General features: G+C 41.2%; 2 protein-coding genes across 3 annotated transcripts in view; one reads left to right on the top strand and one right to left on the bottom strand.

The window, feature by feature from the left end:
* LOC134634075 (zinc finger protein 729-like) overlaps nucleotides 1–10972 on the bottom strand; it is a 219534-nt gene extending 208562 nt beyond the window's left edge. For both annotated transcript variants that reach the window (XM_063483134.1, XM_063483135.1), the window contains exons 1-2: nucleotides 10765–10972; nucleotides 8038–8143 (exon numbers count right to left, since the gene is read on the bottom strand). In XM_063483134.1, coding sequence (XP_063339204.1) covers nucleotides 8038–8055 — 18 coding nt within the window. In that variant the 5' untranslated portion in view covers nucleotides 8056–8143; nucleotides 10765–10972. The remainder of the gene's footprint in view (nucleotides 1–8037; nucleotides 8144–10764) is intronic.
* On the top strand, nucleotides 279–2057 carry LOC134634684 (uncharacterized). The gene is made up of 3 exons (XM_063484014.1): nucleotides 279–448; nucleotides 593–875; nucleotides 1003–2057. The coding sequence occupies exons 1-3, from the start codon at nucleotides 357–359 to the stop codon at nucleotides 1672–1674; spliced, it is 1047 nt and encodes a 348-aa protein (XP_063340084.1). The 5' UTR covers nucleotides 279–356; the 3' UTR covers nucleotides 1675–2057.
* Nucleotides 10973–19895: the final 8923 nt, after the last annotated feature.

Here is a 19895-nt window from a genome sequence, read left to right as displayed (position 1 = left end):
AGAACCTGCGATGGATAGATAAAAGGGCCAAAGTCAGCTCATTCAGGTTTGAAACAATGGATCCAAAGAGATGCAAAGGAAGAGGACGTGGTGGAGAAAGAGGACGTGGTGAAGGAGGAGGACGTGGTGGAGAAAGAGGACGTGGTGAAGGAGGAGGACGTGGTGAAAGAGGAGGACGTGGTGGAGAAAGAGGACGTGGTGAAGGAGGAGGACGTGGTGGAAGAGGAGGAGGAGGTGGTGAAGAAGGTGGAGGTGGAGAACAACAGCGACAAGGAAGGGGAAGAGCAAGGGCACGAAGACAGTCAGTCTCGGATGAAATTCGAGCCACTTTAGTTGACCATGTCCTTGTCCATGGGATGACTATGAGGGAGGCTGGGCAACGAGTACAACCAAATTTGAGTCGCTTCACTGTTGCCTCCATCATCAGAACCTTCAGGGAGGAAAACAGGTAGGTGTACTTGCAGTGAGACTGCTTTGTACAGTAACGTTTAAGTTACTGAATTTATGTGTCTTGAGTTTCAGTATGTTTCCATTATTTTCCTGTAAAATGAATGTGTGACAGTTACAGTAATGAGTGCTTCTATTTTTGTAGGACACAGAGACGACCACCTGGTGGAGGCAGGTTAAGGCTTTTGTCGGAGGAGCAAGAGAGGGAACTTGTAAACATGGTAATTGCAAATAATGTAATCCGCCTGCAAGAGATTCAAAGGAGAGTGATTGAGGATGATCATCTTTTTCGAGGCATAAATGCCATCAGCCTCTCCACAATTGACCGCATCCTCCGAAAGAATCAATTCCGGATGAAACAGGCATACCGAGTCCCTTTCGAACGAAACTCTGACAGAGTGAAAAACCAACGTGTGGAATATGTTCAGGTATGAGTTTTGATACTGTATAAGGTATTGTGTACCATCACAGCATGGCAGTTTATGCTGCCATTTCAGCACTCTTGAACTTTGGTTCAGGGTACCGATTGACGCTACTGTGTTATGTGTTTTGCAGAGAATCTTTGAGATTGAAGGACGGCCTGTTCCCCATGAAATGATCTTTGTGGATGAGGCAGGTTTTAACCTGACCAAAAGAAGGAAAAGGGGGAGGAACATAATTGGCCATCGGGCTATTGTAAATGTCCCTGGTCAGCGTGGGGGGAATGTCACTATGTGCGCAGCCATCAGCCAACGAGGGGTACTCCACCGCCATGCCGTACTAGGACCCTATAACACTATGCTTCTCCTTGCTTTTCTTGATGGTTTAAGACAACATATGTTCCAGATGGACTACAGGGAACCAGCACAGCCAGAGCAGCCTCACTACGTTGTTGTGTGGGATAACGTCAGCTTCCATCGCGCTGCTCTGGTTCGTGACTGGTTTACCAATAACCCAAGGTTTTCTAATATCTTTCTGCCTGCATACTCCCCCTTTCTAAACCCGATAGAGGAGTTATTTTCGGCATGGCGGTGGAAAGTGTATGACCGAGAACCTTATGTCCGTGTTCACCTCCTTCAGGCCATGGAAGAGGCCTGCCTAGACATATCAGTAGATGCATGCCAGGGGTGGATCAGGCATGCAAGAGGATTTTACCCCCGCTGCCTGGCTGGGGCCAATATAGCCTGTGATGTGGATGAGATTCTCTGGCCTGACCCAGACCAAAGACAAGATGCTGTGGTGGGATAATGTTTCTGGTGTGTGTTGTACTGTATAGTACATGAATGACAATGTGCCACTGTACATACATTGGTTGCGTCTTTTGTGTTTATCATGTGACAAGGGTTTTGAAGGGGAGAACCATAAGCAACCTAATTGTTTTGGAACTATTGTTTTGAATTAATTGTACCAGTGTGCAAAACTCTGTTGTAGTGTGTGTGTTTTTGAGGGCTTGTGTTTGATGTCTGAGGGCAAAGTTCGGTTTTTCAGCAGGAGTGAATAGTTTTGGGTGTAGAGCTTCATTTTGACCTGGAAATAGGATGTTTGGGGAATTGAGTGAGATGTTATGGATTTGTGTTTACTGTTGTGCGGATATGAGGCGTAGTTTCAAGAAATGTGTTTTAGCAATCGAGAAAAACTGTAATATCCCCTCGGCTTGCTGCCGGTACGTTGGGGTTTTTCCCGGTGGATGAGACGGTTTGTTCCCTGCGCCTTAGAGTCGGGGAACGGGTCCTTACCGGGTCCTGACTTCTTAGAGTCCCTGGGTGGGGTGCTGGAAGGTGCTCCACCTGGAGACTCTGTTGTCCTGCTGGGAGACTTCAATGCTCACGTGGTTAACGACAGCGAGACCTGGAGGGCGTGATTGGGAGGAACGGCCTCCCTGATCTGAACCTAAGCGGTGTTTTGTTATTGGACGTCTGTGCAAATCACAGTTTGGCCATAACCAACACCTTGTTCGAACATAATGGTGTCCATAAGTGCACGTGGCACCAGGATGCTCTAGGCCGCAGGTCTATGATCAATTTTGTAATCAGACCTGCGACCATATTCATCGGGTGATGGCCTCCAGTTCGCACTGGAACGGTTCGCAGCTGATTGTGAAGCAGCGGGAATGAGGATCAGCACCTCCAAATCTGAGGCCATGGTTCTCAGCCGTAAAAGGGTGGAGTGCACACTCCGGGTCGTGGATGAGTTCCTGCCCCAAGTGGAGGAGTTCAAGTATCTCGGGGTCTTGTTCGCAAGTGATGGGAGAAGGGAGCCGGAGATCGACAGACGGATTGGTGCTGCGGCTGCAGTGATGCGGACGCTGCACGGGTCTGTCGTGGTGAAGGGGGAGCTGAGTGTAAAAGCAAAGCTCTCAATTTACCGGTCGATCTACGTCCCTACCCTCACCTATGGCCACAAGCTGTGGGTAGTGACCGAAAGAACGAGATACAAGCAGCGGAAATGAGCTTCCTCCAAAGGGTGGCTGGCCTCTCCCTTAGAGATAGGGTGAGAAGTTCGGCCATCTGGGAGGGGCTCAGAGTAGAGCCGCTGCTCTACTCTTGATTGGTCGACATGGTACATTTTTCGACCAATAGGAAAGGGTGGGGGTTTTTTTGGTTTTGTTTTTCTCACAGGCGGAGAGTGTGACGGTAAAAACGGCGTTTTCCTTATAAAACACCGTTTTTACCGTTTCTTCCCGCAGTGAATATAAACAACGATAGTATTCATTGCATATATTTTTATATGATAGGCCATGTAAAACTCTGGTTTTACTTGGCCTATCAACACAATTTAAAAACTGCTATAAAGTCCACACTTTTTGCGCCAATTGCTCCGTCTGTCCTGCTCACATGTCCAATGGTTGTACACGTTGTCATTAACGTGGCTTCACTCCACATCAGCCACTCCGCTTTGCTAGCTAAAACTCCGGTGTCAGCACATAAGGACGCTGTCATTGCCTGTCAACAACATTGATTAGCTGCGTATATACGAATGTGAATCGCATTATTGGCTGGACTATGGGATAAGGTGGCATTGTTCTAATCCCATTCAATTACTGACTAACACTGCAAAACCGAATTGTCAAAGTATTAATTTTAATTTCAATTCAGGTTAATTTTTTTTTTGTGCGCAACACAGATTTTCTGTGCGCAGAGACCGTGCCAGCTGTGCGCAATTGCGCACACGCGCAGCATAGAGGGAAGATTGCTTTAGTGATGTGAAACCGGTTTAGCTTTCGTCTGTCAGATACACAACAAAGCACTATTTTTGGTAGAGCATGCTAGCAGGCTGTTGTTATTACTGTGTTTTTTTGGAAAATATGGCACACTTAAAATCAATCCTTAGATTTTTCTGAAAATCGATGGTGCCTGTTGGATTTGTATTGTGATTGTCATTTATGCTTAGAAATATATACTTATATATGCTTAGAGTTTTATAATTAGTTGTAGATTGGTAGAGGTTTGATCCTTAGTAGTCTGTGGAGAATCTGTGTGCCTCCGAGAGCACTCTGGCATGCACACACAACTTAAGCTCAGGAGAGAGGTTATATCTGCTCTTACTGATTTATGGTATAGAAGGACACCCACTCTGTATCTGGTTAAGTATAAGAGCCTTTTGTTTAGATGGACCGCTAGACTCCTGGCACCACCTTTGGGGAGTCTTCACGGGGTCACATCTTGACCCCACACACACACACACACTTACAAATACAAAAATATTCATGGAACCTCAATAAAAGAGCAGTGTTATGGGGGAGCAGACGAGAGCAACTAGGGTCAAGCGAAGGAACGGCGCTTGTCCGGTTCTCTCCCGTGCACGAGAAACATGAAGAACGTTGCCTACTTGTGTCTTGCTTTGCTGTGTAATTACATTGTCTTCAAGGTTCCAGCGAATAGGTTTAAGCTACAAACCTATCAGTGCCCCTGATAATCCTGTGTGCCTTATGTAGGAATTGTTGTTTACCAAACTGTTGTTGGATTGTTGGAAGAAGTTGCTGTTGGAGGGTGTTTTGGTACCATTCTTTATTCATGGCTGTGTTTTTCGGCAAAATTTGTGAGTGAGGCCACTCGGATGAGAAGCAACCCCACACATGAATGGTCTCAGGATGCTTTACTGTTGGCATGGCACAGGACTGATGGCACAGGACCTTTTCCTCTCCGGACAAGCCTTTTTCCAGATGCCCCAAACAATCGGAAAGAGGCTTCATCCGAGAATATGACTTTGCCCCAGTCCTCAGCAGTCCATTCACCATTCTTTCTGCAGAAGAGCAATCTGCCCCTGATGGGGTTTTTTTTTTGGAGAGAAGGGGCTTCTTTGCTGCCTTTCTTGACACCACGCCATCTTCCAAAAGTCTTCGACTCACTGTGCGTGCAGATGCGCTCACACCTGCCTGCTGCCATTCCTGAGCACGCTCTGCACTGGTGACACTTCGATCCCGCAGCTGAATCCTCTTTAGGAGACGATCCTGGCGCTTGTTGGACTTTCTTGGATGCCCTGAAGCCTTTTTAACAAGAACTGAACCTCTTTCCTTCAAGTTCGTGATGATCCTATAAATTGTTGATTTAGGTGCAATCTTAGTAGCCACAATATTCTTGCCTGTGAAGCCATTTTTATGCAATGCAATGATGGCTGCATGCGTTTCTTTGCAGGTCACCATGGTTAACAATGGAAGAACAATGGTTTCAAGCACCACCCTCCTTTTAACATGTCAGGTCTACCATTCTAACCCAATCAGCCTGACATAGGCTGTATCCCAGTTCAGGGTCTGCAGCCTTAAAGACTGCATTTTAAGGCCGATTACCTCACAGCGACGTGACGAAGGCTGTCCCAATTCAAAGGCTGCTCGAAATGCAGCCTCAAATGCGTCCTTAATTTCCCTGAATTTTAAGGATGGGTCTGTGTAGCTTTCATGGCCCAACATATCCCAGACTTCATAGCGCGGCGGTGGGTGTGGATAATTTTGCCGAAAAAAAAAACAAAAAATGGCTGAAGCGGAGCGGCCGAAGAGAAAACTGTTAAAAGTAAGTACTGAATAATATGTCACTTGTGCAAATGTTGAATAATGAAGAACATTAAAACATTACTGTTGGCCCCATGTCGGCAGAGTTATGTGACATTAGCGATGTTTGTACTCAGTGTTTACTTTGTTTTAAAGCCTTTACTTTAAAATATACACTGTTAAATAGTTGACCTTAATCTTACAGAGATGTGATGATTTTATGGATAATTAAAGTCAGTCATATATATTCACAAACACAACAAGCTGAAAGTCAGTGATGCTGCTCGGTTTGCAGTCCTGAATATCACGGCATATGACGGTTCACTCGTTAAGCTGAACGAAAGATGCTTTAATCACAGGAGTCACACAGATGTCCACTGTACCATCTGGGAACTCTTCTTGTTTAGCACTCGTAATAACACAAACACTAAATCCTCCTTCTCTTGTGCTGTTTTGTAGCAGTGTATACACCTGAGACTGTCACCTGTCTGTCTGTCCTGCACTCTCTCTCTGTTTCTTTCTCTCTGATTGTGGAATAAAAGTGTGAACATGTATTTATAAGTTACACTTGTGTTTGAATCCTGCAGCTTATCACACATTTGATTTCCATGTGTGACAACTGCAAGTGTCCAGAGTGAGGACAGACTGAGGGACCCACTGCTGCACATCATCTGTGAGGCTTTGCACCCCTGATGATCCACCAGGACAAACTCAGCAGTGTGTGAGGAAGAGGAGGAGGAAGAGCCAGCAGCAGCTGACAGATGGAGAGAATAGACAGACTGTTTCCTGTTTGTGAAGGACTGCTAGAAAAGTTTAGAATAACTAATTGTCTGTCCTGAATCAGTCTTATTAGGTAATGTTCAAATAATGTTATCATTCCAGTGTTTTCAGTGTGGGAGAAAGTACTCAGGGCCTTCAAGTTACACACTATGAAAGCCAGAAACAAGTTTAATATTCAGAAACCTAAAGTATGTATCAGCAGCAGAATGGAGCTAAAATAAATGTTTGTTTCAGTTCTATGAAGCTTTGAGTATTTTGGATTAGTAGTACTGCTGTGTTTGTTGCATCATATTGCTGTAATTGTTTATATGCTTTAGATAATTTGAGGTAAGTTGATCTATAGTGTTACATCATATTCTATAAGGATGTTATGTGTTTGTTTACTTTCTGCCCAGTTTGACCCATTTAGCAGAAGTCAGCCTGTTTAAGGCTCTGATATCTATTCTGTATGACTTAAAGCAGTTATGACATGGTCTGATTTTCTCACCCAATAAAGGAATATTTAATATATGAGTCTGATCTTCATTTTATCTGAAACAGTTATCACAGCTCGTACATTTTCTTTTTACACATATATGTAAGCATTGAGCCAAATTTAGTAATGCCAACATATTAAACGAACAATATTTGACTCTTATATATAATACAGCTTTAGATACACTGTCAAAGGTACTTGTCTTTGAGTGAAGATTTAAGGTGACAGGAAATATAAATAACTGCAACTTGAATCTTTACTGAAACTCAGTATCTGACACGGAGTTCATGTTCACTGCTGTAATAACTAATAATGATTAATATAATAACTATAATATCGGCCATATTATATTTACATTACCTAAGTTAGATGACTTTAGTCTCATGAACAACATTAGCTAATTGTTATTTACTAGCTAATCTTAAATGACTGTTCAGTACAGAAATGAAGCCCAACAATCATGTTTTACAGTCCTGTGGTCTCAGCCTCAGATACTTATTAAATCACACAGAGCTCATGTAGAAACAAATGAACAAAATATGTTCTCCTTCATTTCTGTCAAACAAAACTGTATGAATCATTTCTAGCTGTTAGTATCATGGTTGCTGGACAACCTGGGCAGAACGAAGGAGGCTAGACCGTCCCATTTCACAAGCCTACAAGCCTCGCACTTCTGGCCTTAGCGGTCTTTGAGTACGCGGCCATTGAGGACCGTTGAGGCTGCGTACTTTAAAGCTGCAGAACCTGAATTGGGATACAGCCATGATGATCTCCAGCCTTGTGCTCGTCAACATTCTCACCTGAGTTAAGAAGACGATTACTGAAATGGTCTCAGCAGGTCCTTTAATGACAGCAATGAAATGCAGTGGTAAGGGTTTTTGGGGATTAAGTTTATTTTCATGGCAAAGACGGACGATGCAATTCATCTGATCACTCTTCATAACATTCTGGAGTGTATGCAAAATGCTATTATAAAAACTTAAGCAGCAACTTTTTCAATTTCCAATATTTATGCAATTCTCAAAACTTTTGGACACGACTGTATAACCTCTTTTTAAGTTTTGTGGATATTATACATGGCTATGCTCAGGATATGTCGGCCAATTTCCACTGGAAATGCCTTTTAGTTATACTGTCAGCAAGGAATTTGCATTTGCACTGTTAAATTTTTATATAACTTTAATGCACATAAAAAACAGCTGCTTGTTTAAGTGAAAATACATTGATGGGTTTTTTTGCACTAATAAAGTTGTGGAGTTGTAAAGTATTTTGTCTAGTGTCAATTATATCGTCAGTTATATTGTTATCGCAAATTTTCAAATGTATATCGTGATAAATATTTTTGGTCATATCGCCCTGCTCTGTCTGTCACCTTCTGTGTTGAGCTCATTGTTTTCTCTGTAGTGGCTGAGCTGAGTCCAAGTAGCTGAAAATGTTCGTCTGCTGCTCCGTCAGACTCTTCTCCTCCTGCTGATCAGCTGGGACACAAAACAGATCTTTGTTAGGATCCACGCTGCACTGAAGAGTCAAAGTGTCTCATATGTTCATCTCACAAGACAAAGAACACATTTTTGTTTCCTGAAGTGGGCAACTTATTGAAAACAAACACAAAAGGTTTGAGCACTGATACCTGGCATTGCTGGCATTGAAAGATGCAATGCCAGCAATGAGGATTGTCAAGACTAAAACCAATCATTAAGCAAAGACAACAGGGATCATTTGTTTCTGTTTATTTAGCATTCACAACATTTGTAGTTGCCTTCTGTACAGGGGAAGTCCACGCACACTGTGTGGTACCGCCATCCGCAGAAGGTGCATTCAATATCTGTAAGAAAAACTAGATTGTCTGAGACTGAAATGATATTAACAAAAGGAGTGGTGATTTGTAAAACTTCAAGTGTATGATAAGGTGAAAACAAATACACAATTGCATGTCATGTAGTTGAAGTTTTTTTTCTTGTTTTGGAAGACCGGAAAACACTGAAAGTTACAAATGTATTGTGCTTGAAACAAATTCAAAATAGGTGATAAAGCCAGCTGCACATGTGTGTCACAAGTAAATCTGGCTGTATAATAAACAGAAACAAGTGATCCCTGCTGTCTTTGCTTAATGATTGGTTTGAGTCTTGACAATCCACATTGCTGGCATTGCATCGAATTCAAACGTGGCGATAGAGCCAGGTGCAGATGTGTGTCACAAGTTAATCTGGCTGTAGGCTATGGTACTCAGCCACAGGTGGAACTAGTTGACTCGACTCCATTTGAGTGCACACAAAGTAAATTGCACGCGTTAGTTGTGCAGCGAAAACGCTGAAATCGGAGTGATAACATGTACGAGGGGAACAATAACGAAGACAAGATTCTCCCAATTGTTTACTTTTTTTCAATTCAATTCAATTCAATTTTATTTATATACCGCCAAATCTCAACAAAAGTCGCCTCAAGGTGACTTTTGAACAGCATCGGCGTGAGAATATCACCAGGTAAACTCGCAACATTTTTAAACATTTTGTTGTTCAAGAGGAACAAGACTGACGGAGTGTGTTTGAGGTAAACTCACAAATGTCACAGATGACACATTTGGTGTTTATTTGCTGTTTTGTCGGTAGCGGCTCCCAGGGCTGGACTGGGACAAAAAATCGGCCCGGGCATTTTGTCTAGAGACCGGCCCACCAGGTATTATGGGAAAAACCACATCAATAAACAGCATGGCAGGGCAAAATATTTTTTCTAACATGGCAACCTTTAAAAAGTGAAAGGAGACAGAAAGAAAGGTGAGAAAGAATAAAACTTCCTCACTCAAAACTTACCATCAAAACTTAATTTTGATGGTATTTTACACACAGTACTGGTACAGTATCTAGAAAATGTGGGAAAATACTGGCATCATGTACAGTACTTTCTTCTGAAGAAATTATGTTGGGACCCTGAAAAAATTACTATGTACAATAATTGATTTCTATACATTTGACATCAGATAAAAACTTTGGTTGTAAGATTCGGATAACTATTTGTTAAAAGCTAGACATTTTAAATGAGAATAAGAAAGAAAAGTATTTTTGTGCCCCCCTCTCTCCCTGTTAATGCTCTACCTGGCCCCCTGGCAAAACTTTGCTAGACCCGCCCCTGCACAGTTACCAGCTGTCAGCTACTTAGAAAAAGATCCTGGTGTTATTTGTCTCTCAGAAACAGTTCATAACTTCCCTTCAACCCTTCATCCCTCCAACAAACATCAGCTGATACTAGAAATTAATATTAAATAAATTCTAACAACAGCTCATCAAGTTTAAAGGTGCTTCTGTTGTTTAACGCGACCTCCGCTGGTTTGCTCTTTCTGACGCAGAGAGAAAAGTCGATCAGCTGATCAGGACAAATCCCGTTGCTTTTCACCTCAACTTTAAAGTTCGACCTCCTCGGCTGTAATTGGTCCAGCCCAGAGTCGATCATGACCAACTGGCCAATACACCACTATTCATTTATACCGTTGAAAAAATAAAAGAAATAAAACCCCATCGGCCCATAAAAACGAAAAATCACGAGCGGCCCACCGGGCAAATGCCCGGTATGCCCGATGGCCAGTCCAGCTATGGCGGCTCCTGAAAAGCAAGTCTGCCACACATCTGTTCAACCAACTCCAGTTAATCTGGAACACTAGGCCACGTGTATACACACACACACACACACAGAGCCCTTTAGAATGTTTGCAAGTATGTGTATGTGGTGTTAAATAGGCAATGGAGAACAATGGAGATTTCCGTTATATGGTAACGCCTGCAACTCACGTGACGCCCGGAATTGTACAATACTGATGCTTGAGAGCGCGCGTGATGCAAGTATATGTACAGTGTTGAGCGCGTGATCAGTGGTGAGAAAAACAACTCACGAAACTTGACCTTTCTATACTCGTGGCTCACTTGCACTTCTAAACTATTCGTTTGCACACTTACACACACACAGCTGTGGTTTCCTGTTTCGCTACACTCTGGAGAGCCTCGCCTTTAACGGTCTTCTCTCACAGAGAGCAACAGAAAACTTCATTCAGAAAACTTCGAAAAACTCGAGATTGACTGAACTCAGTTCAAAGTTACTTGGCACTTACCTTTAGATGTGAGAGGTAGTGATGGTCCGCTTGAAGCTGACGCTCCGGTGCGTGTCAAAAAGATCAACACGCTGCTTCAGAAGTAGTGATGTGTCGGGCGCGAACGAAACGGCTCTTAGAGACGGATTTTTGACGTGAACGACGGGAACCGACTCCTTATTGCGAGCCGTTTTTTTTTTCCTTCTCTCACCCTCTCTCTCTGGCACTTTTTTCTGCTACACTCGGCATGCGAGCCTTGTGCTTTGCTCTGGGCAGAGGGGGGAGGGGCGGTAGTTACACTCTCAGTAGCACAGGAACAGAGCAGGAGGGAGAGAGAGAGAAAGAGAGCCAGGGACAACAACGTCACATTAGAAAGGTATAGTAATCATCCACAGCTATTTTCAGTTGCGGATGATAAAGGATTCAGAAAGTTTCTTCATGCAGGCGTATATGACAGAGAATGTGCATCTTCTTTTTATTTTCATATTTTAATTAATATTTAATTGTGTTGTGGTTTGCAGTGTTTTGTGTTGTTTCATTTTAAATTTGTTTAAAAGGAAAAAGCTGAAAATTTAAATAGTTAAAAGTTGAACTGTGACTAGTTGGTTTTTGTATTATATGATTTATTTATTACATTTTATGTGGAGTGAATAAATAAAAGTATATTTACGGTGGCCCCTAGAGACAAAGCACGTACAAACCCTGAAGCTCTTACAAACTCCAAAACACGTAAAAACTCAGAAGCACGTAAAAACTCCAAAACACGTACAAAACACAACAGAAGTGCTCCAGGATGCTAGGCCCAGTGTTGAGCTTTTGTCACCTAGAGGCTACACAAGCCAGCAAGTACCAACAACCGGATTTGGTGTGTGGTAGTAACAAGTAAATGAACATTTTTTTTAATTATTTGAATATATATGAGTGCTTGTGTATAAATACACAAACAATACACAAATGCTTTCAATTGTGTAATTTAAGTGATCTAGGTAGCTCTGTTTTGAAGTTCAGTCAACGCTAGAAATGTGTTTTGGAGTTTGTACGTGCTTTTTGGAGTTTGTATGTGTTTTGTCTCTAGGCGCCACTGTATATATTTATATATAAACATATATAAAAAAAAACACTTTTTTACATTAATAATTCCTTTTGTGCATAATTTTATATTATTGTTAATAATAAATTAATTAATGCAACAAAACAACCTGAAGAGCCGGTTGGGAGCCGAAAGAGCCGGGTCTTTTTAGTGAGTCGAGCCGAAAGACCCGGTTCTCTAAAAAGAGCCGGAAATCCCATCACCAGTTGTATACTCATTGTGTGTTCAATAAAGTTCATTTTAAAAAAAGGTACATTCTAAATGAAGCTTCGGATGTCACTAATCTCGTGACTCTGGCCAAACGAATCAAGCCTCGACACAGTGGCCCTTTCTCAATTCTAAGTACGCAAGTACGTACCGCGTTCGACCTCACGGGAGTACAGACATGCCGCGAACGCGAGCACGGACACGCGATTTGTATAATTCGAACACCAGTGTACTTGATGATGTCACAGGTCCGGAGTTTTTACTGCCGTCCCCTCTTAATTTAACTGTGAGTAATATGTTATGAAGCTTAACTTTAATCACAGCCAAACCGATTTACTCAGGAACAAATAAAACACTGAAATAAACCAAACATTAACATTTAGAAGTGATCTAAGTTACTTATATATCATGTTTAACCTCAGTAACGAAATCTCTATTAATAAAAATAGTGTACATGTATGTCTTAATAAAAACATGCAGGTGAGATGTTAGAATGCTTTTATTTTTATTTTAGTGGACACTCAATACAATAGACAGCTGCTGGGGTTTGTTTAACCTGAGTAGCGAAAAGACCGCAGGGGGGTTAAAAAGAATGTGCCGGGAGTCCGCTGTTCTCGCCGGCTCTAGTGATCCTCGACCTCCCTGTCTGCTTTGGAGCTGGCGGGTCACAGACGTCTCCGAAAACGTCGGAGCACGTTTGGAAATCAATATCTTGATAAATCGAGCAGATATTTGAAGTTCACACAGCTACATTCTCGCTTGAAAATAACCCAGAAAGAGTAATATTTAAAAGTTCTTAGTCCCGCTCGTCCGCCATTTCCTGGTTTGAGTTTTGGACGAAATGCATTCTGGGATATTTAGCTGTACCAAGTCCACACAAGTCACCACCAATGCATGCTCGATAAAACAGGCGGAGCGAGAACACATCCAGGACTTTTTCGCGTTCTCGGCTTGATGCGCACTCCGACTGATGACGTATCACGAGTACACAAGAACGCAAATATGCACAAGTACGCATATTGAGAAAGGGCCAGAGCTTCTGAAGCAGTGTGTTGATCTTTTTGACACACGCACCAGAGTGTCAGCTTCAAGCAGATCATCACTACCTCTCACATCTAAAGGTAAGTGCCAAGGTAACTTTGAACTGAGTTCAGTCAATCTTGAGTTTATCGAAGTTTTCTGAATGAAGTTTTCTGTTGCTCTCTGTGAGAGAAGACCGTTAAAGGCGAGGCTCTCTAGCAAGGGCGTATATTTGGCATGGACGAAAGGAAGGGACATGTCCCCACCAATATCCAGCGATTATTGAATTGTCCCTACCAATAATTTGATCTCTTCGAGTAAAGAAAAACAAACCCAATAGAAAGAAAAAAAAAAAAACGATCTGTCAACGTCTCATTCACCCAGCGGTGCAGAAAGAGTTAAATTACATTCTCTACTGAAGTCCTACGTCATGTGACAAATATGGCCAATGTAATGGCTGTGCCTTTCAGGGAGCTTTGTTTAGTTTTAGCAGCGGCAACCCTGTGCTGCGAAGACCTGCAAGGAGGAGAGGAGGATGGCAGCAAAAAGGAAGTTAACTCATAAAATGTGTCCATCATAATAACGTTACAGGCTATGCTAGGCTTTGGCCCACATCAGTCTAAAATTGTATGTAACCATGAATAACGTGTTTTGGAAACTAAATGCACAAGATGCAGCACTATTGGGTTACGTTCACACTGCAGGTCTTAATGCTCAATTCCGATTTTTTGATCAAATCCGATTTTTTTTGTCTGCTTGTTCACACTACAAATAAAATGCGACAGCAAACGCTCTCTAGTGTGAACGTCAAAGCGGACCGCATGCGCAAAAGAAGATGTCACACACAACGCAGATTATACAGTACAAATAAAATGTTCACGTTTCTCCAACGTTGTCTTCCCAACAGTTTCACTGACATCTACACTGGATGGCCAGAAGGCGTTTGCGATGTCTTCTCCGGCGCTGATAATTGGTGTCTGTCTTGTGTCAGTGCAACACGTTCTCACTCCCAACTCGTCAAATGTGTGACGCATGGTCAGGCTCCCTCTGCTTCACTTATTAACGCGCAGGGTACCCCCCTCGCGTCGAGAATTGACGTGCAGGGTCCTCCTATTGAATACTATAGAGCTCCCTAAACGTTGTTTATTGACGGCAAGAGATTTCCACGGAAGAGCCTGTTGTCCATATATTTAAATATTTCCGAAATCACATTGTAGTGACATGTACTGAACACAATATAATATATAATGTAAGCAACTACCTGAGAAACAGCAGATAAATTAATTATAGGCCATTACTTTTGTATCGTTTATTGCATTTACGGAGGGAGAGGTGTATGCTGGGTAATGGCACAGCTAGTGACTGGGTGACTTTATTCAGCTGCTTCGGATGTTATCAGTCCATACAATGGGCGTTATTAGCAGACATCAGTCCCATAGATATGGGCCATCTCCACCTGCTAGATTGTTCAGAAGCTTATTATCGTCCATCCAGATGGAGGATCACTAACAGGAGCGTGGAAGACTCCAGAATCCACTCTGGCTGGAATCCGGTGGATACAGCAGTGTTTACAGGTAAGACCATTTAAACCATTTAAACCATCGTCTAAGGAGCTTGGAAAGAAAAGCGTCTGGACTTCTTAAAGTTGCTTGAAGACGTTTCACCTTTCATCCGAGAAGCTTCTTCAGTTCTAAGGTCAAATGGCCGAGATTCCCAGATTTAAACCCAGTGGGAGTATCCCCCCGAAGAGGGACAAGGACCCCCTGGTGATCCTCTAATCACATGAGCCAAGGTGTGAAAGCGGGTGTGGTACCTAATCAGCCAGGGTTTGAAACCCTGGCTGATTAGGTCATGTAATCCTACCCAACATGTAATTGGGTAGGATGGTGATGATGATGATCATAATAATAATAATATTAAAAAACATGTACAAGGTGGGTATGTATACTTGTACCCAGAATTTAATAACTATAAAGTTGTGGCATGCCAGTACCTTACCCCATCCATTATATCCACACTTTCAGAAAAGGATATGGTCAATATCTTTACAAATACTATCTAAACTTAAACAGATAGCATAAGTTAAACGGGATATTCCCTCTGCGTTCTCCTAAAGAGAATACATCAAATTAAACAAATAAGTAGTCTATGGCATTTAAAAGTGGTTACCTACAATTCTGAAATGATAATACTAATTTTTATTGATGATGATATTGTATTTGAAATCCTGGTGTAACACTGAACCTGACATCATAAAATCATTACCCTTGTAATGTCAGGGAGCTACAACCAAGGTGGGAAAATATTACTATCTCACCCCTTGTATCCAATTACATAACAATACTGCTTGGTAAAGGTGTTGAATTAGCTGGGTCGCTCAGTTTGGGGAAAATTGTGGGTAGCCTGCAAGGGCCTCAACTTCTCCATTCCCACAATGTGCAACAAATGGGCACAGCTGATCTTCAAGAGTGGAACATCGGCCAATTACTTCCAACTTTAACGTATTTTTGCAAAAATATTCTTAAAATTGTCTCTTTACACAGATCATAATGATATAAGATGGCACTTGTGTAATTTCCTACAAATTCAATAAATCTAAATAATTGTTACGATCCTGTTAAATCCCGAAAAATGTTTTAACAGCTGTGTTAAATTAAACTTCATACTGACACATGCTGGAAAGTGCATTCATGAGACAATTTTCTTTATGCCTTCTAGAGCAGTAGCAATCAAAGATTTTAAGGATTCTTTTACATTTTTTTTTTAAAAAAACACTTTGATTAAGGCATATGTTGTTCTTTATTATCAGATCTAAGTTTGTTTAAAGCTTCGAATGTTTTGGGGTACTTTTCTTTGTTTTCAGGGTTCGTGGCAACCACGGATGGGAAAATGTGGAGGTTGCACGGCTGATGTTTACTGTTCGTGGTACAGGAAGAGGCAATTACATTTCAGGAATGAGTGTGCACAAAGGTTTGTTCTCATAAAATACTGTCAACCTCAAATGTTTCTGACATAAGATGGAAGGTGTTGCAGCTTTATTTCCATTATTTAAAAATACATAAACATTTAAAGGGTATAGTTTTATGAAAAAGTTTTATAGTAAAATGTCTTGAGAGAACAGTGCCCTATCCAGCAGGATATAGTGTCTGATATGTGTCAGGTGTTTTTTTTTGTTGTTGTTGTTTTTTTCTTTCAATTTCCATTATTTACCCCGCAAGGAAGAAAATATTGGACAGGTCCTACAAACCCCAAAGAGCCTTCAGGACTCTGCCCTATTTTTAGTTATTCACACACCTTTTCCAGTCTGTTCCTTCCTTCCCCGAATGTTCATTCTGTGTTAATGGTCTGGTTGTCATCTCATGTGTTGCCACTGATCATTACAACCCTTTTGGCATCTTTTAAGTGACATGCCTGGGTCCTTCCTACATGCCCCGATAATGTATTATTACTGTTGTCATGCACACATTTCATGTAGGGTTAGAAACAAGCAGGGAATTTCTCATACACACCAAAGAAAGGCCATACCTAATTAAATATTTTTTATATATTATTTCAGAATAGAGCGACTGTGGAGAGACCTCTGGGTGGCCGTTACATGCATTTACTACGATGTTCTTCACAACCTTGAGGAAGAAGGCCTTCTTGACATTTCAAATGCTGCACACCTCCTTTGCTGCCATTACGTCTTTCTTCCGCGTCTGGAGGATGATTTTAATACATTTTGCAGTGGATGGGACAACCATCCACTGCGAACAGAAAACAACATGAGTCCCAACCAGCTGTGGGAGTTGGGTCACAGATATCACCCTGTTCCTGTTCCAGAAAACACACAGGTAAAGGTGCACATTTTTAGTACTCATTGATTCTCTTACAGAGAATGTGATGATTTTATGGATAATTAAAGTCAGTCATTAATCCACAAACACAACAAGCTGAAAGTCAGTGATGCTGCTCGGTTTGCAGTCCTGAATATCACGGCACAAGCAGGAGTCACTGCACTGTTAATTTTAGCTGTGTTATATTGCTGCCTCTGTTCTGTGGTGTCGAGCCAAACGGACTTTAACGTGTGTTTGAACGAGCTGACGGTTCACTCGTTAAGCTGAAAGAAAGATGCTTTAATCACAGGAGTCACACATGTGTCCACTGGACCATCTGGGAACTCTTCTTGTTTAGCACTCGTAATAACACAAACACTAAATCCTCCTTCTCTTGTGCTGTTTTGTAGCAGTGTATACACCTGAGACTGTCACCTGTCTGTCTGTCCTGCACTCTCTCTCTGTTTCTTTCTCTCTGATTGTGGAATAAAAGTATGAACCTGTATTTATAAGTTACACTTGTGTTTGAATCCTGCAGCTTATCACACATTTGATTTCCATGTGTGACCACTGCAAGTGTCCAGAGTGAGGACAGACTGAGGGACCCACTGCTGCACATCATCTGTGATGCTTTGCACCCCTGATGATCCACCAGGACAAACTCAGCAGTGTGTGAGGAAGAGGAGGAGGAAGAGCCAGCAGCAGCTGACAGATGGAGAGAATAGACAGACTGTTCCCTGTTTGTGAAGGACTGCTAGAAAAGTTTAACATAACTAATTGTCTGTCCTGAATCAGTCTTATTAGGTAATGTTCAAATAATGTTATCATTCCAGTGTTTTCAGTGTGGGAGAAAGTACTCAGGGCCTTCAAGTTACACACTATGAAAGGCAGCAACAAGTTTACTATTCAGAAACCTAAAGTATGTATCAGCAGCAGAATGGAGCTAAAAATAAATGTTTGTTTCAGTTCTATGAAGCTTTGAGTACTTTGGATTAGTAGTACTGCTGTGTTTGTTGCATCATATTGCTGTAATTGTTTATATGCTTTATATATTCTGAGGTAAGTTGATCTATAGTGTTACATCATATTCTATAAGGATGTTATGTGTTTGTTTACTTTCTGCCCAGTTTGACCCATTTAACAGAAGTCAGCCTGTTTAAGGCTCTGATATCTATTCTGTATGACTTAAAGCAGTTATGACATGGTCTGATTTTTCTCACCCAATAAAGGAATATTTAATATATCAGTCTACTCTTCATTCTATCAGAAACAGTTATCACAGCTCGTACATTTTCTTTTTACACATATGTAAGCATTGAGCCAAATGTAATAATGCCACCATATTAAACGAACAATATTTGTCTCTTATGTATAATACATCTATAAATACACTGTCAATGGTACTTGTCTTTGAGTGAAGTGATTAATATAGTACATATAATATTGGCCATATTATAGTTACATTACCAGAGTGAGATGACTTTAGTCTCATGAACAACATTAGCTAATTGTTATTTACTAGTTAGTCTTAAATGACTGTTCAGTACAGAAATGAAGCTCAACAATCATGTTTTACAGTCTTGTGGTCTCAACCTCAGATACTTATTAAATCACACAGAGCTCATGTAGAAACAAATGAACAAAATATGTTCTCCTTCATTTCTGTCAAACAAAGCTGTATGAAACGTTTCCAGCTGTTAGCATCATGGTTGCTAGGCAACCTGGGCAGTGCTACGGCGGCTAGACCGTCCCATTTCACAAGCCTACAAGCCTCGCACTTCCGGCCTTAGCGGTATTTGAGTACGTGGCCCTTGACGACCGTTGAGGCTGTGTACTTTAAAGCTGCAGAACCTGAATTAGGATACAGCCATGATGATCTTCAGCCTTGTGCTCGTCAACATTCTCACCTGAGTTAAGAAGACGATTACTGAAATGGTCTCAGCAGGTCCTTTAATGACAGCAATGAAATGCAGTGGTAAGGGTTTTTGGGGATTAAGTTCATTTTCATGACAAAGACGGACGATGCAATTCATCTGATCACTCTTCATAACATTCTGGAGTGTATGCAAAATGCTATTATAAAAACTTAAGCAGCAACTTTTCCAATTTCCAATATTTATGCAATTCTCAAAACTATTGGACATGACTGTATAACCTCTTTTTAAGTTTTGTGGATATTATACATGGTTATGCTCAGGATATGTCGGCCAATTTCCACTGGAAATGCCTTTTGGTTAAACTGTCAGCAAGGAATTTGCATTTGCACTGTTAAATTTTTATATAACTTTAATGCACATAAAAAACAGCTGTTTGTTTAAGTGAAAATACATTGATGGGTTTTTTTGCACTAATAAAGTTGTGGAGTTGTAAAGTATTTTGTCTAGTGTCAATTATATCGTCAGTTATATTGTTATCGCAAATTTTCAAATGTATATCGTGATAAATATTTTTGGTCATATCGCCCTGCTCTGTCTGTCACCTTCTGTGTTGAGCTCATTGTTTTCTCTGTAGTGGCTGAGCTGAGTCCAAGTAGCTGAAAATGTTCCTCTGCTGCTCCGTCAGACTCTTCTCCTCCTGCTGATCAGCTGGGACACAAAACAGATCTTTGTTAGGCTCCACACTGCACTGAAGAGTCAAAGTGTCTCATATGTTCGTCTGACAAGTAAAAGAACACATTTTTGCTTCCCGAGGTGGGCAACTTATTGGAAACAAACACAATATCACGATGTTTTTTTCATTTCAGGCGATAACGATATATATCACGATATAAGCCAAATAACTATAATAATAATAATTTAAATGTGCCGTTGCTCACAAGTAAAAGATAAGATAAGATAAGATAACCTTTATTAGTCCCACACGTGGGAAATTTGTTTTGTCACAGCAGGAAGTGGACAGTGCAAAAGTTATGAAGGACAATTAGAATAAAATAAAATAAGAATAAATACAGTACACAACTGTACAGAATAGAATAAAAATAGAATACTATATACAGTAGAATAAAATAGAATAAAATATAC

Source organism: Pelmatolapia mariae, linkage group LG9, assembly GCF_036321145.2.
Source record: "Pelmatolapia mariae isolate MD_Pm_ZW linkage group LG9, Pm_UMD_F_2, whole genome shotgun sequence".
Classification (NCBI taxonomy): domain Eukaryota; kingdom Metazoa; phylum Chordata; class Actinopteri; order Cichliformes; family Cichlidae; genus Pelmatolapia; species Pelmatolapia mariae.
Note: the sequence above shows the minus strand (reverse complement) of the source record. Positions and strands in the feature narration are given on the sequence as shown.